Raw genomic sequence first — 14,863 nt, forward strand, 5'->3', positions numbered from 1 at the left:
CGTTATCTCAGTAATAATGCCTACTGGAACAAGTCAGACAGATATAAAGGGTCATTTTGTGTAATTATTGAGCTTTTAAGCCCTGCACGATAGAGGCATCGAAGTACATATTTTTCCCTGTGTTTATATGCTCACATTTTCTAAATATTCTAATAAGGCAAAAGAAGAAAGATTCTAGCTTCACAGTGCCATCTCATTAAGCACAAAGAATTAAGATTTCACAGAGAGAAACCAGAGTTTCTATTTCAGAGCATTAGGAGCCTCTCAGCAGTGTAGAATTTCTGCATCTAAGATTTCATTTGCTAGCTTCTATTTTAGGTGATTCTAGCTTGATTGAAGAAAGGTCTGGCTTCTTTAAAGTTACGTTTCTTAACAGCAATTCAGGATCACGTGGTTTTCAAATTGTTCATTTGTCTTTTCTGTTTTTCCACTTCTACCTTCAGTTCCTTGTGCTTGCTTTTCAGCCACAAATATACATGTATCTTTTGAGCAAACTTGCATGTCCTATTCTGCCATAAATGTTTTTCCATGTGCTTGTTCACTACAGCTCTGCCTGTACCAGATTCATTAAAGTTTTGCCTTGCTCCATTTTGCCCTGTGGGTGCCATGATCTTGGCTCTTTTTCATGCACATTGCTGTGAGAAGAGTTTTGAAAACACCACAGTAATTCTGACATCAATTTGGATGTTAGCTCAGTTCTGCCTCAGAGAAAATAAGCAATACCAAATAATACCCAAAATATCACTACCTGTTTCTTTTAGATATTTCGTTTTTCCCCCATGCCAGCAAAGGCTTGAATGTCTCTTTGGAGACCAGCAAAAATTGTTAAATTAAAAATAGATATATGTATTGCTATTACCATCTAGAGAAAAATACTTTTAAAAGAGAAGCAAATCGGTATGTGTACAATATTTGTAGAATAGTCTTCTATTCAAAATAAAAAAATTAAAACAACACTCAGTTACTTTTAAGAATTATTGTCTTGTGGCACTGCATGGGATTGCTTTCACAATCTTAAATTATGTCTCTTGAAAATGTCTGTGTGTGCATGCATATACCCACATGCGTGTAGGTGTACCCACACATGCACCTTCTCAGCACCTCTATAAGTAAGTATTTCTAAAAAAACTAGTCCAGTTGTACATGCCTCCTGTGAAACTGATCTATTTATCTGCCTGAGATAAGAAAGGAATGCCTAATGTTGTTTTGTGGCTATATTTGTTTACTTTGAAATTCTTTGTTGCTTAAGATAATGAATGAATCGATGAATAAGAGATGCCCAAATAATCACGATCTAGAATATAAATAGTTTCTTTTTTTGTCTGTAACCCCTTCTTACAGGGAAATATCATTAAATCATACAGCAACTGTTGACATCTCTTTCTATTGTCAGGAGGCCGGTCAGGTGTTAACATGTCAAATCAAGAGATTTGCCCTAATTTGGCTGTTGATATTCAGGATCTAATTTCATCAAAACTCTGAAAAGTAGGCATTTGTTTATGCTGGCCAAAACACGTATGGTCTTTAGAGTTACAAATATTTTGCATTGAGATTCATGCAGTATTAAACTATTGATTTATTCACAGTAATTTTTTTACCAGGGCAAGTTATAACCATGAAACACAAAGTTGAAGAATTATTATATCTTTAGGTTCATCCTTTGAGTTTTTCTGCACTGTGTGGCTTGTGGGCTATATTTTTAGGATAATACTTTGTCAGTTTGTTTCATATACTGAAAGAGATGGTGTTTCCATTTTGCTCTTTGCTTTTCCATTACACTGAATTCCCACTGAAAGAATTTTTTATTTCTCAATACCAGTACGAACATCATCATAGTACCTAATTTAATTCCATTATTTTTCTTCTATATCTGTAAACTGTTTTTTCTTTCTTCATGGGTTTCATATATTTCGTGTACATATTTATAAAATCATTCTACCTTTTTCCTGATACCTTGGTTACTGTGCCTGACTTTTTGTGCTCTTTCATCATGAGTCATGTTTCCTTTCTTTTTAAAATTGTATTTGTGAAATTTTACCCAGTTGTTTGTCTATAAGTTTTGAAGGCAGAGAATTCCCAACTAAATACTAAAATTCAGTTTCCCAGAAACTATTCTGAGGAATTTTTACTTTTTCTGTTCAAAAAGTAACAGAAGAAAAGTTGTACTTGTTACTTTTGTCTGTCTTGGTTCACTTCACTCTCACATCTAAAATTACTGCAGTCATGGATTCAGGTTCAGGGTTTTTAGTGGGTGAGTTTCAGTCTGAGGTCGCCAGGCTTTCCTTTCTGACATTGAGGTTAATGGATAATTCAGTGTGGTAGTAGAAAGGGTAACAGTTTTCCTCCCTTCCATTACCAAACCTCACTGTGCTTGTATTGCTGTTGGGAGAAGGCACATGCTGATTTACTTTTTTCACTGTTTTATTCTTCTTAGAGGCTGTGGTTCAATTTACTGCATTCCTTGGAGGTTTGACATGTCAATTAGATGTTATCGACAGTAATAGAAGAACGGTTGCTGTGAATGTGAAGTTTTTATGAGTGGGCCATGAAATTACGCCCAGGGGAATGTAAGAGACAAGTGCGATAAATAGTGTTAGTGTACACACTACAAAGAAACTGATTAATAGGGAGCATGTTTCTGCCTCATATCTCTAAAAGAATTATTTATATATATATTTTTAATCAACTTTTCCATTGGTATGAAAAGTTATATAATAAAAGTAGCCCACAATCTGTTGTATATATATGAGGATGAGAAGTCTTCAAAGTTGAAAGCATCCCATTCATTGTATTATTGGGTATGTTATTGTATTGGATGGCTTTTCATCTCTTTGCTACCAGTGTAAACATCAGGAGCAATAACTATTGGTAATAAGTAAGCACAAAAACCCAATTCAGCCTCTGGGATTATGCAGACTTGTGCATGTGTGCCCTGATGTACTCAAAAGGAAGATGAACTCTCAAGTTACTCCAGTTCACAGCCTTTGCTGTCAGCTTCGTCTGCCACTGCCAATCTCCAAGGATGTGTGTGTAGGTACTACATGCACAGTTCTTGCTGCAACATAGAACTTGCTACAAATAGAAATTTGGCTCATGGCATTCTGCCAGTTTCCAGCAAATTGCTAATAATTTAATTTTATGTAATATTTTATAATATAAACTATATTTTAGAGAGTACAGAAAGGTGACCTATTGAAACTGAAAAAAGATGTAAGCAAGTTAAATTATATGAGCTTAGGCAGTACAAAAATGCTAGCAGTTGCCTACATTAATATGTGGAAATATTTGAAAATTGATTGTTTCATTTAGATAGAAAGATAATTATTACATTCAATTTTCCCATTGTTCAATTTGACTATATCTTAACATTTTCTTCTTGTAATACTTTTTAGAAAATGTAAAAATATCAGCACTGAAGCTTTGAAACCAGGTGTTACTATATGCAGTCTTTCAAGTGAGAAGTTTTATAAAGATGTCAGAAAGCCAGTATAGATGTCAGGAAATCTATTTTATATCAGGATTTTTTTCTAGTAGGTCTGTTTTGTCAAGCCCACACTTGGTTTCTACAACAAATTCTATGCAATACAACATTTATAGCAGTTTAATAAAGCATTCTTATAGAGGAAAGATATTTTGTTTGAATTGGTGCAAGGGACTAAATCATAGAAATTATCCTACAAGTAGCTAAAAATTTAGTTCAGATGCTTTCAGAATTATGCAGTCCTTATTGGAAGTATATTTACAATAAAAGCTTTTGTAGGCAAGTTTCCCAAAATGCATGTTTTTACTTGTCAATATGTAAAGCTATTATGCAACAAACACTGCAACTGTAAAGGTGAATTTATTGTTATTCTCACATTTATTTTAGACTCTTGTAATATTTATACATACTATTTTTATTGGCATTTGATTGGTCTGTTAGCACTTAGGGTCCTTTTTGGCTGTTTGGTGCATCTATGCCAAGATGCTTAATTCGGTCAGTTTTGCCTCCATCTCTGAGAGATAAGTTGTTATTTCCAGCTTGTACCTTCCTTGCTTCCTTAGGAGTCCTGTGTTTGAGAAAGTGCTGTCATGGGCATGCCAACTGAGATGGAAACTCAGTTTTAGTTGAGATAGACCAGTGGTAGAATTTATCTTAATTGACTTCAATTTATAAACCAAAACATTGATGACATTTGATTCCTAACAATATTTTCTTTCTCATGCTTTGTCTTTTCCCCTCAGTGGCTTGGGAGGCTGGATGGCAAGAGGTTGGTTGAGCTGGCTGCTCAGTCTGACTTCTTTATGGATTTGTCTTTCTGAATTCCTGTTTTAAATTACAGCTGTAACAGGAGAGGGAGTATTACTTCTTTGTTTAGAACTGTTACAGTGGAAAACATGGGTTTTATAGGCAATTTATAAGGTAACTGTAGACCTTTTTAACAAAGAGTGTCTGTATAACAATTACTTTTATAGCATTTATGGTGTGTGTTTCTATGTTTATTTTATAGGTACTGCATATGAGAGGCTAGTATGGTATTCATTAACAAAGCAGGGGGTGTAACAAACCATGCAGAACACACTATGGTACTCCTCCAGTCTCAGTAAGCTTGCTTATCTGTGCACACAATTTTTTTATTTGGCAGCATCACATGCTGGTTACAATCTGCCTTCTTTATACCAGTACAGTCATCAGGCTAATATCTAGAAAAAGGACACAACTCTTATTTCATTGATCTCTTACCTGCTTTTACAAATACATTAAAATAACACATAGTCACAGTTGAAAAAGTCTACATCCAAATAAGCTAAGAAGTGTTTCATCACTTACTGTAGAATAAGGCATATGTAGGTAGACAAACATTAGCAAGTAAAAACGGAGGTTACATTTGCTTCCCAGTCTGTTCTTTTTTTTTTTTTCTTGGAGTGAGGAACAGAAAAATTGAAATTGTACGTCATCTAGGAAAGTAAGGAGACATGATGTGCACATTGAAATTGTACATGCTAAGCCTAAAGCAAGGCTTGATATGAATATGATATGGTTATTACAGCTTGATGAACGTTAGTTGCATGTAACAAACAGCTTTCTCTTTTGTCTGGTATCTTTGGCCTCAACTGGGTTACAGCTCTGGTCGCTGCTCTGGTATAAGCCTAAGGTGTGGTGTATTCTGTAGTGCCACTGGCTCATTAGAAAACCTCAATAAAATATAACCTTCAATTTCTTTCTTAATTTGCTCTTTCTAAAAGAGAAGGAAATAATGGAGAAGAATCACTATTTATGTCCTATTGCATGTAATAAATCTTTAGAAAGATAGCAGCTTTTCTTAAAAATAACTAGGAAAATATTCCAAATGCTGAAAAAACCCATTATGTTCTTTAGGAGGTGAATTGCTATCTTGGAGCTATAGATAGTTTAAGGAATAGCAAGGTATTAATTTAATTGACCTGGACATCAGAATTTCTTGCATTCTTCTTGGAATAGCCTAATATGTAAAATGAAAAGAAGAAATATGAGAAGAGGGGTGGTTTCTAGTGATCTTTTTCCTTCATCTGAATAGAGTGTGGTGAAGAGATTGTGAGATGCACAAAGCCATCAGGTTTTCAGTTGTTGCTGTTGGAGAGGTGAAAATTCTTGGCTCAAGAGTCTGTTTATATGTTTAAACAGAGAAAGTGATTTTCATTGCTAGGAACTCTGAGACAGGCAGAGTCAGAGAATAAGAGAGCAAAAGATAATTATCTAAATTATGTTCAGGCTATTATAGAAGATGAATATAGTTAAAATGTAATTAAATATGACAGGCTCACAGGATGCAAGCATGGCTTTGGAATGCTAATCATCAATTACTGCGACTCCTTAGGGGAGTCAGGCAGAACAAGAGAGTTAGAAGTCATGTGGCTGAGGTGAGATGTAGAGCGTTAAACGCTGTAGGACTGTAACAAGGCTAATTTCTTTTTTAAAGTGGAGCTGCTAGCCAAACAACTTGTAGTGCTGCATTTCAGCTTGAGGATCCTGGTATAAATCTGAGTAGGCTGCTAGTCCCAGGTCTTCTCTTTGAGATGGAAACCTCTGCTTGACGCAGTGATTATTTGTGTTGTGAAAGCGATGGCCAGAACTGCTGCAGACTGAGCCAGCAAATCTAAAACAAATCAACCAGCAAGACAGGTGTCAAAGCATAAAGAATATCAACACTGCTTGAATATTTAATAAAGCTAAACCCTGAAAAATACATTTGTTATAGGGTCACTAATAAGGTGTACAGAGACACAAAAAATCCAAAAGACAGCAGTGTCATTTTATGAGAGAAGTAAATTCTGATAGCTTCTTTATGACTATGTCCTAGGTAAAGACAGTAAAAGTATTGCCACCAGTTTGAAAGATTTGTTTGTTTGGCATATGGGGAGTAAAGGTGAAGAAATGCCATCCATTACACAGGACTATCTAATCCCAGGATAAAAATGAAGTGCTTTTGATCTGCTTTAATGCTGCTGTTCCTGGTACAGAGTGACTTATGTTTGAATCAATGTAAGAGCAATGTATAAAGTTTGGAGGAAATTTTTGTAAAGGCCATCAGAAGTGATTTTGTGAATAGAAAGGCAAACTTGTGTGAGGAAACTGTAAAGTAAGCACATATGCATGGCAGGACTGTATAGATAAATGACACGACTGCAAAACAATTTGCAAAGTAGAATTTCTATAGAGAAACTGAAATTATTAAAATAGTACCAGCTGAGATAACTAGTAGTAAAAAAATGAAGGTTAAAAAGAAACTTGAGGATTACATATGATGTCTTTAATTGAGGAACACCAGTGAAAAATTACGGCTCTATACATTAATAGAATTCTAAGTGAATTTGTTATATCAGCAAAAAATGCAAAAAAGAGGTCAGATATGCCTTGATAATGTTCTGTCAGTAATCTCTTTTCTCGTAGGGGTATAGTTACATGCATAAATTATCTCTTTGCTGCATAATTATATCTATACTGTAGAGGTATTGCCTTACATATAACGACATTCTCAAATGTAGTGTTGCAGTCAAATGCATCTTTCTAGTGAAGGTTTGCCTTGCTTATTTCAAAAATTATTCTTTCCAAATCCATTTGGCTTGTTTTCTATTTTGCTTTTTTTCTTTTTGCTAAGAAAATAAAATGAGAAACCTAATTTTCTCATTATGCAGTAAAGTATTAATTCTCTAGTAGCAATATTCCTGAATTTTAATAACTCTTCTACAAATTGTCTGTAATTTTGACTTTCTTTCTCCAATGAGAAAGGAATAAAATGGACACATACCAAAATAGTATATATTCTTAGGACTGAGTTTACTGAAAATGCTATCTATCAAACCATCAAGAAATTTTATATTCTTTTCCATAATATTTTAGTATTATTAAAGGCGTAATTATAATCCAATCCTAATTATAGCATTGTAGCAGAAAGTAAGGACTTGCAATGCAGTGGGAAGTGAACAAACATAGGAACTTCATGGGGAGTTGATCTGGAAGTATGTCATCAAAACAATCCTCAGAGACTTTTTCTTAATCTCTCTTACTATCTGTTGTGCTCTTCAGCTGTATTCCCAAACAGATGCATTAACTTCCCTGGCATGACATAGGACAGACAATGGCATTTATTGCCATACTTGGAAATTCTGCACTGAACTCTTGTAGTGTGTTTCTGATCAGTGCTCAGAAACAGTAAAAATAGATACAGACCCACTTCTGTTCTATGGTCTCTAATTTCCATTTTCTTACCACAGAACACAAACTCTACGTTAGTGTCTAGGGAGGCACAGGCTCTTAATAGCTTCCTTAGGATTTTAAATTCTTTTATTTAGTGCAGCTTTAAAATATTTTCCAAATCACTAGAAAGCAAACTGGTTTTTACATCATCATTCTCCTTGTATAAAGTTTGCATGTGTAAATATCAAAGCATTTACATAATGCAAACTATGGCAATGCTTTATTATGACAAGTAGTGCTGTGATCATCTCTTTGTCCCAGCCTCTCATCTTTGGGACTTTGTAGTTCAAGGTAACAAATTCTATTGGCCCATGGAGATTGACTGACCCTACAGTGTAATGTTAGAAGAGATCTCAAGAAGAATAAGTCTCCTGTTTAGGGGAGAAATGTTTAAATCATAACAATCTTTCAGGTCTTGAAACAATCAACAAAATAGTCTATTCCCATTTTATATTTTATTTAGAGCATGAAGAAACAGCCTGCGCTTTAAAATAATAAACAATCTTCTGTTATCATGAATGACTCTAATTACACCCATTACCTCATAGAGTAAGGCCAGTAAACTACTTGAAATTAAGACTTGATTGGATTTGTAATATTCTTTAAGAAAATATAACCAGACAGCAGTGATAAAAGTAATAGCCAACTAAATTAAGCTGAGAAATGCTATGTTTGTGACAAAAAGAGTTTTCCCAACAAGGGAAAAATCAAATGTTGGACAAATTGTCAGCAATTAAGCTGTTCATACTGCCAGGCTTTGGGGTAGTCTGCTGGTAGGCACCAGTGTTCTATTCCAGTTTTGCTTTGGTCCCCTTTTTCTTATATGAACACTTCTGAAGGTATTCAGAACCCATTCTGGAAAACTATCCTGCTTTTTTCTATAGTAAGTTAATCAAGACAGACCTAACTTACAGTAATTTCACGAATACAAGCCGCACTGAGTATAAGCCGCCTCGCCAGGTGTTGGCAAACATTTCGTTCTTTGTCCATAAATAAGCCACACCCAATTATAAGCCACTCTGTGTTCGCAGCGAGGACCCGCGTGCAACAAAGTTGCCAAATAGTAACAGAATCGCGGCAGGGCGGGGTTTACCGGCTCAGCTCGGGCTGTGAGGGCTCGTCCCACTCGGGGCTGCCGACGCGGCCAGGTGGCCCAGCTCGGTGCTGCCACTCGGCGGGGCCACTTGGGGCCGGCCGCCACCTCTGGGCTTGCTCGCCCCGACCCGGCGCTGCCCCGTGGTGGCAGCGGGGCACGGAGCCCGCTGGCACCTGTGGCGGTGGTGGGAGGCGGGGATGGAGCCCCCCCAACTCCCGCAGCGGCAGGAGGGGACGGGAACCCTCCGCTTCCCACCGAGCCGCAGGGCTGGTGGGAGAGAGACCCCTGCCTCCCTCCCGAGCCACGGGGCTGGCAGCACGGAGCCCCTGCCTTCCCCAAGCTGCGGGAGAGGAAGGAAGGAGCGAGCTCCCCTGTCTCCCTCCCCTTCCTGCGCTGCCAGCAGGCATCCCAGCTCCACCCACTGTGCAACAGAGTAACCAATGTGTAACAATCGCGTAAACCCGGATTTTACTGGCTAGTGCTCGGCTCAGCACCTGGGTTTGCACTCCTGGGGTTGGAAATGTCAGAAAATTATTCACATATTAGCCGCTCCTGAGTATTAGCTGCATTTCCGGTGTGGGAGCAAAATTTTAGTCAAAATGGTGCGGCTTGTATTCGTGAAATTACTGTAATTTCATTTCTGAAGCCTTCCGTGATAGAGTGTAGTTTGACTGAGAAGTTAAATTCTGGAACTTCTTATCATGTTTTATGAAATATCATATCATATATCATATCATTAATACAATATTTTAATGTGTTCAAGTACTAAACTACTGGAAAACTGGTGTCCAACTGAAACCTCTAGTTCCTGGTTCTAGTTCTTCTTATTTGTTCTGTTTTACTGTGAGCACAAAATTATGGTGTCCTTTTCCTGCTGTGTACTAGGCTGCTTGAGGTGTTGCACCTCACTCACATCAGATGAGTATGAGTGAGGAACAAAGATTATAATGGTCCCAGTGTACCTCTAGCGTTCTCAGACTAGCCTGAAAATTATACACCAACTCTGGAACAGTGGTCTGTTCTCCTCATTGCTGTTTTCAAGATGAGGAAATGCTCACAAGCTGAACTGCAAATGGTGCTTTGTGACATTCGTAACTTCCTGGAAAGACCTTGACCCACACAAAGAAAGCTTAGCTCCTCTTGTTCTACTGCTCCACTTAGGTGTGAAAAGTTGGAGGTTTTAGCTGATTTGGTTTGAGGTTTTTTTCTCCTACAGTTGTAATTTTCTTTGATCAAGGTCTGGTGATTCCTCGTGAGAAATTAATAGGAGGATGCATTTCCTTTAATTTATCTGACCTTTTGTTTATCTGTTACAGTCAATATTAGTCAAGGATTTTAGACTTTGGTGTAGGCCCTTTTTCTTTGACCATTTTCTTAACTTTCAGCAATACTATAATTGTTGTCCCTGCATACAAATGATAGCGATGTAAGGTATGTATGAAATTGCATAAGCACAGTCAAGACACTTAAAAATGAGGAAGTAGTGCTGGAAATTCAGGCAATGAAAAGTGTTTTTCCATTTGCCCTGTTAAATGGTAATAGAACATACTGTCACTTGAATACATTCTCAGTATTTTATTGCAAGCTTTTGTGACTGTGTTCAATATTTGTAAGTCTTTCTGAATTTTCTTTGTAGATCCTGGCAAACAATTACTTTTGATAAACAGCCTGCATCTTTTATCAGAATAGTTGGAACTCGCAACACAGCTAATGAGGTAAGGAACTTCTAAAAAAGCCTATGTTCTTAATGAATATACAACAGCATAGTTTTTCGTATCTTGCAGTGAAATTGATAAGGCTTTCTCAAATGTACATACTTCATCTTTTTGCTCTGGCAATCTAGCAAAACACTTGAACAGTATTATTATCTGTTCCTCGTTTTGACCTTTCCACACTGCCATCAAACACTCCTATTTGGAGTTTTAAATAAATCAATCCTTATTTTGATGAACAATTAAAATATCAGTTTAGTGCACATGGGAAAGGTGTATGGTCTCTGATATACTTGGGTTTTATCACTCATATATTATCTTTTTAATTAATAAAACATAAGAAAAATCTCATTATTCATAAGAAAATCTTATTTGCATAAGATTAACTTATAATTAATTTTCATACCTGGTAAATCAGTGTAATAATAGCGACCAAGCCAAGAGATTTTTTTTCGTTTTATACAGAAAGAAATATTTTATTTTAGGCCATCAAGTGCATTATCATCCCATCTTTGTTTAGTTGTGCTTCTCTCTTTTGTAATCATTGTGTATTGTCTCAGATGAAGTCCAGATTTTACTCTTGACTTCATCTGTTTCACTAAAGTGAAGCACTTTACAGTATGTGAATTTAAGAGTATATGTATGTCTTTGTGAGATTAGGACTTGATATGACAACATTATAAGAGGCACCAAAAACCACTGTTTTTGTGTATAGTCCTGCCTGTCTGTATCCCACATATGTAGCTCACCACCAAACATGGTACTTGGATGCTTTACACTGAGCTTGGGGTAGCACTACTACACTTGGATTAATTGGAATTTGTCAGCTCCAGAGGTGTGGTTTTCTGATGGTATTTAGCATTTGGGGCTGCTGGTTCCTAAGCACTGGGAGCATCTGTGCCCTGTTGTAGCACAACTCTTGCAAACAAAAGCAGCACCAGATTTCAACATCTCAGCCAACTGCTGGAAAGTAGCTGACCAACCAATAGAACTGGGAAGACAATTTTTTGTTTTGTGTTTCTGAACAGTGTCTCCCACCACATACAGTTCAACCTTAATCAGTGAGTCCTTAGAATTAGTGTCAGAAGCTGCCTGTGGGGTAGTACACGTGTGAAGAAGACATCTTCCATTACTGATCCATATCGACAATTTTGTTTCCTCTCATGCCAATGTTGGCTAAAAAAGAACAAGGTGTATTGCGTACATTTAACAAACCAGGAAACATTGCTTTCAACTTTGAATTCTTAAAGGTAGCTTTAAGCCTTGAAGAGCAATGGCCTTTGAGCCATAATTCGAATTTCAAATTGGTTACTCTTTCCAAGGAATTTAATATCCTGTGTTATTATTTATATAGAACATTGCATTAACTACGGTGAAGATGAGTATGGATAGAGGTTACAGCTATTCATGTAGTGTCTCAGCTGAATTATAAACACATGCTGTTCTCCTTTGTCTTTTCCTCTTTTGTCTGTAAAATCTGCATCCAACACTTAACTTATTTTTTATTTTTTAAATTATTTCTTCTAATGCCTATAGAGGAGGAGCATTGTCAGTGTGCACATATAACTAAATTAATTTTATATATATATATATATATGAAACAGAGGGTCTGTAACATTTTGTCATAGATTTTAATTTTTCAAAGAAACCAGCAAGATATTTTTTGTATTTACAATTTATATAGTAACAGTCTTGTTTGTTCTATAGTCTCAGTAGTTTTTTCAGTAAGAATACAGGCAGTGTCTAGAATTACTTTGCCCACAGCTTGTTGTACAGTATGTCAAATCATTTTCATTTTAAATAAAATATACAGCATATTCAGCAGCATGTTCTTATCAAGGAGTGTTGTAATAGGTACAAAATTCTCATTATTTGTTCTAACAATACATACCTTTGAATTTTGAAACACAATCTGTACATCCCAAAGGAAAGAGTTGATTTTTGGAATTCAAAAGAAATCCCATAAAATTTCTCAATTTTGTGAATTCTTTATTTTTTTAAACTCATCTTTTGTTTACTGTGTTTTCCAAGTTTTGAAAGATGTGATGTTCACAATTTTTTTGAATGGAGTTAAAATAGTTTTTGGTATATTAGAGCATGATGGAAGTGCAATTTCTGTTTTCTTGAGCTTACTCACATCCTACTTTTGTAGAGAAAAGAATTATTTTTCCTAGTCATCATGTATTTGTCAGACAGGTCACTTGACACTTTATGTAAGTTTTCTCTGGTTATTCCTCTCCAGTATTACTGACCTGGAAAGGACACCTAGTTGCTGATGTGAGAGCTTTATCTTACAAATTACTGCACAAATCTATTTGTACTTGGCCTTCCTGCTTTGTGTGTCTGAACTCTCTTAAAATATCCATAAGAAGTAGAACATGATGTGGGTCACAGGATGATCCTGAACTGTCATCTTTTTCTTTTGAGAGAAGCAGATGCAAGATTGTTTTAGTGATACTGTTCTGAAATGCTGAATTCTGATTCTGGATGAAGCAGCTGGGCTTAACTGTCCTTCTCAGGCTTAGGCCTCTCTCACATGCAGTATTCTCTATATGCTGAGGTGGCAGAGTAACTGAGAATAATGTTCCAAGTTTGCAGGCTTGTCAATATGCCACATGTTCTGGCCATTAAGAATTTAATAATAAAAAATGAAAGTTACAATTTAAGGATTGTGTACTTCTGACTTTCTAGACTAGTATTAACTAAGTTTCAGAGCTGTCCACACTGTGTGTAAAAACGCTGTATCACTATGTAAAGTGAGGTTTTAAATGAGAAACACTGTTATCGTGGGATGCAGTAGAAATACAGAATCTTCTGGCTTAGAGACCTCCCTCATACTCTGTGCTTCCTTTCAAGGAAAGCAGCATCTTACAGAGGTGCACTGATGAGAGAATGTTCTTTTCTGTGAGGCTTTATTCTGAAAAGTGCAGCTGGAAAAATTACAATAGCTGTTACTTAAAAATATGGGAGTGGGATGAGTACAAAAGGGACTGCTCTAGAAGTGGACATAAATATAAATTGGCTTCTCAAGAACTGTAACAGATGGAGAGAATGCATGCCAGTATAGGAATTAGTTCAGCTTTAGGAAAAAACAGAAGAAATGCAGAGGAAAACCATTTTGTGCACATGTCTATGTGTGGGTGCTGGTGCAGATTTGTAATCTGTTCATATATGTATATATAAGGCTTAGCAATTCATCTTTATGTGAGCATGAATGTATGTCTAGAAATATAAGCACATATTGCAATGTATCTGCATAAAAAACTTACAGTGAGGGGCACAAAAAAATATAACAGGGATTTTAAAAACCAAGCAGTGACTGAAGATTTTTAAAGTTCATGTTATGTATGTTGTCAGAATTTGAATTAGCTAGCTACATCCTCAGAAAAGACCAGGGGCTACTGCAAACATGTCAGTGCAGATGTCTGCTCAATGTTCACTTGAGCAGGGATGGTCAAAAAGAGTAATAGGATTTTAGGTTGTATTGAAGAAAAGATAGAAAAGATAGTATCCTGTAGTCTTGTATGAATATTTAGTATATCCATGTCTTGTTTGTGATATTTGATTTTGCATATATTAATTTGAAAGGGTCTGGGAAAGGGCAGTTAAGATTATAAGAGATTATCTTTGTTTGTGAGAAGAGCTTTAAAGACAAGAATAATAGAAGATGTCGTAGAAGTATACGAAGTTAAGAAAATAAGTTTAAAATTCAGGATTTAATATTCATCAAGCTTTAACTTTTAAACTACAATGCATGGGAAAATAGCAAATTTAAAGCAGTGTAAGAAAATATTTACGTTTAGTATGTGGCAAAGTTGTGTAATTCATAGCAATAAGAAATCATATGGAAAGAGGTTTTGTAATAATTCTTAAAGAGTTCCTCCCCCTTCTTCTCCCAGGCTCTTCAAGAACAAGTAGAAGTAAGTAAAGTAGAAAATAAATTGGAAAAAAATGCTTAACACATGGTCCTCTTACTCTAAGATACAGTCTCCTGTACACTGGTCCCAGGTATTGTTTGAATCATCAGAAAATTATCACTATTTCAAATGGAATATTTCATCTGATGAAGCAGCAGCCACCTTGGACACTCTGAATACCTTTCTACATACTCCAGGACATGTCTGTAGAGCTGCCATGTTATTACAGCAGAGGGCAATCTTGAAATAGAATCATGTTGGTAATGATTTAAATTTCATTTCTAGTGTGCATGAACATTCAGCCTCTTGAGGAAGTGATTAGATCATAAAATGTGTTTAAGGCAATTAATATAATTGTTGTTATTATCCAATAGCATGTCATAGGTATTTCTTCTAGTTGGCAAAGAAAAAAATCGTTTAC

The 14,863-nt window shown here is 36.1% G+C and overlaps 1 protein-coding gene across 5 annotated transcripts in view; it reads left to right on the top strand.

Annotated features, from left to right (window-relative positions):
• Positions 1–14,863, top strand: part of BTBD9 (BTB domain containing 9) — a 166,182-nt gene that overhangs the window by 91,869 nt on the left and 59,450 nt on the right. For 4 of the 5 annotated variants that reach the window (XM_033055199.1, XM_033055202.2, XM_033055200.2 and 1 more), the window contains exon 11: positions 10,450–10,528. In XM_033055199.1, the coding sequence (XP_032911090.1) occupies positions 10,450–10,528 (79 nt within the window). Of the gene's footprint in view, positions 1–10,449; positions 10,529–14,424; positions 14,446–14,863 lie in introns of all 5 variants that reach the window. The other variant, XM_033055201.2, reaches the window with a different exon arrangement.

This window comes from Catharus ustulatus, chromosome 3 (genome assembly GCF_009819885.2).
Source record: "Catharus ustulatus isolate bCatUst1 chromosome 3, bCatUst1.pri.v2, whole genome shotgun sequence".
Lineage (NCBI taxonomy): Eukaryota > Metazoa > Chordata > Aves > Passeriformes > Turdidae > Catharus > Catharus ustulatus.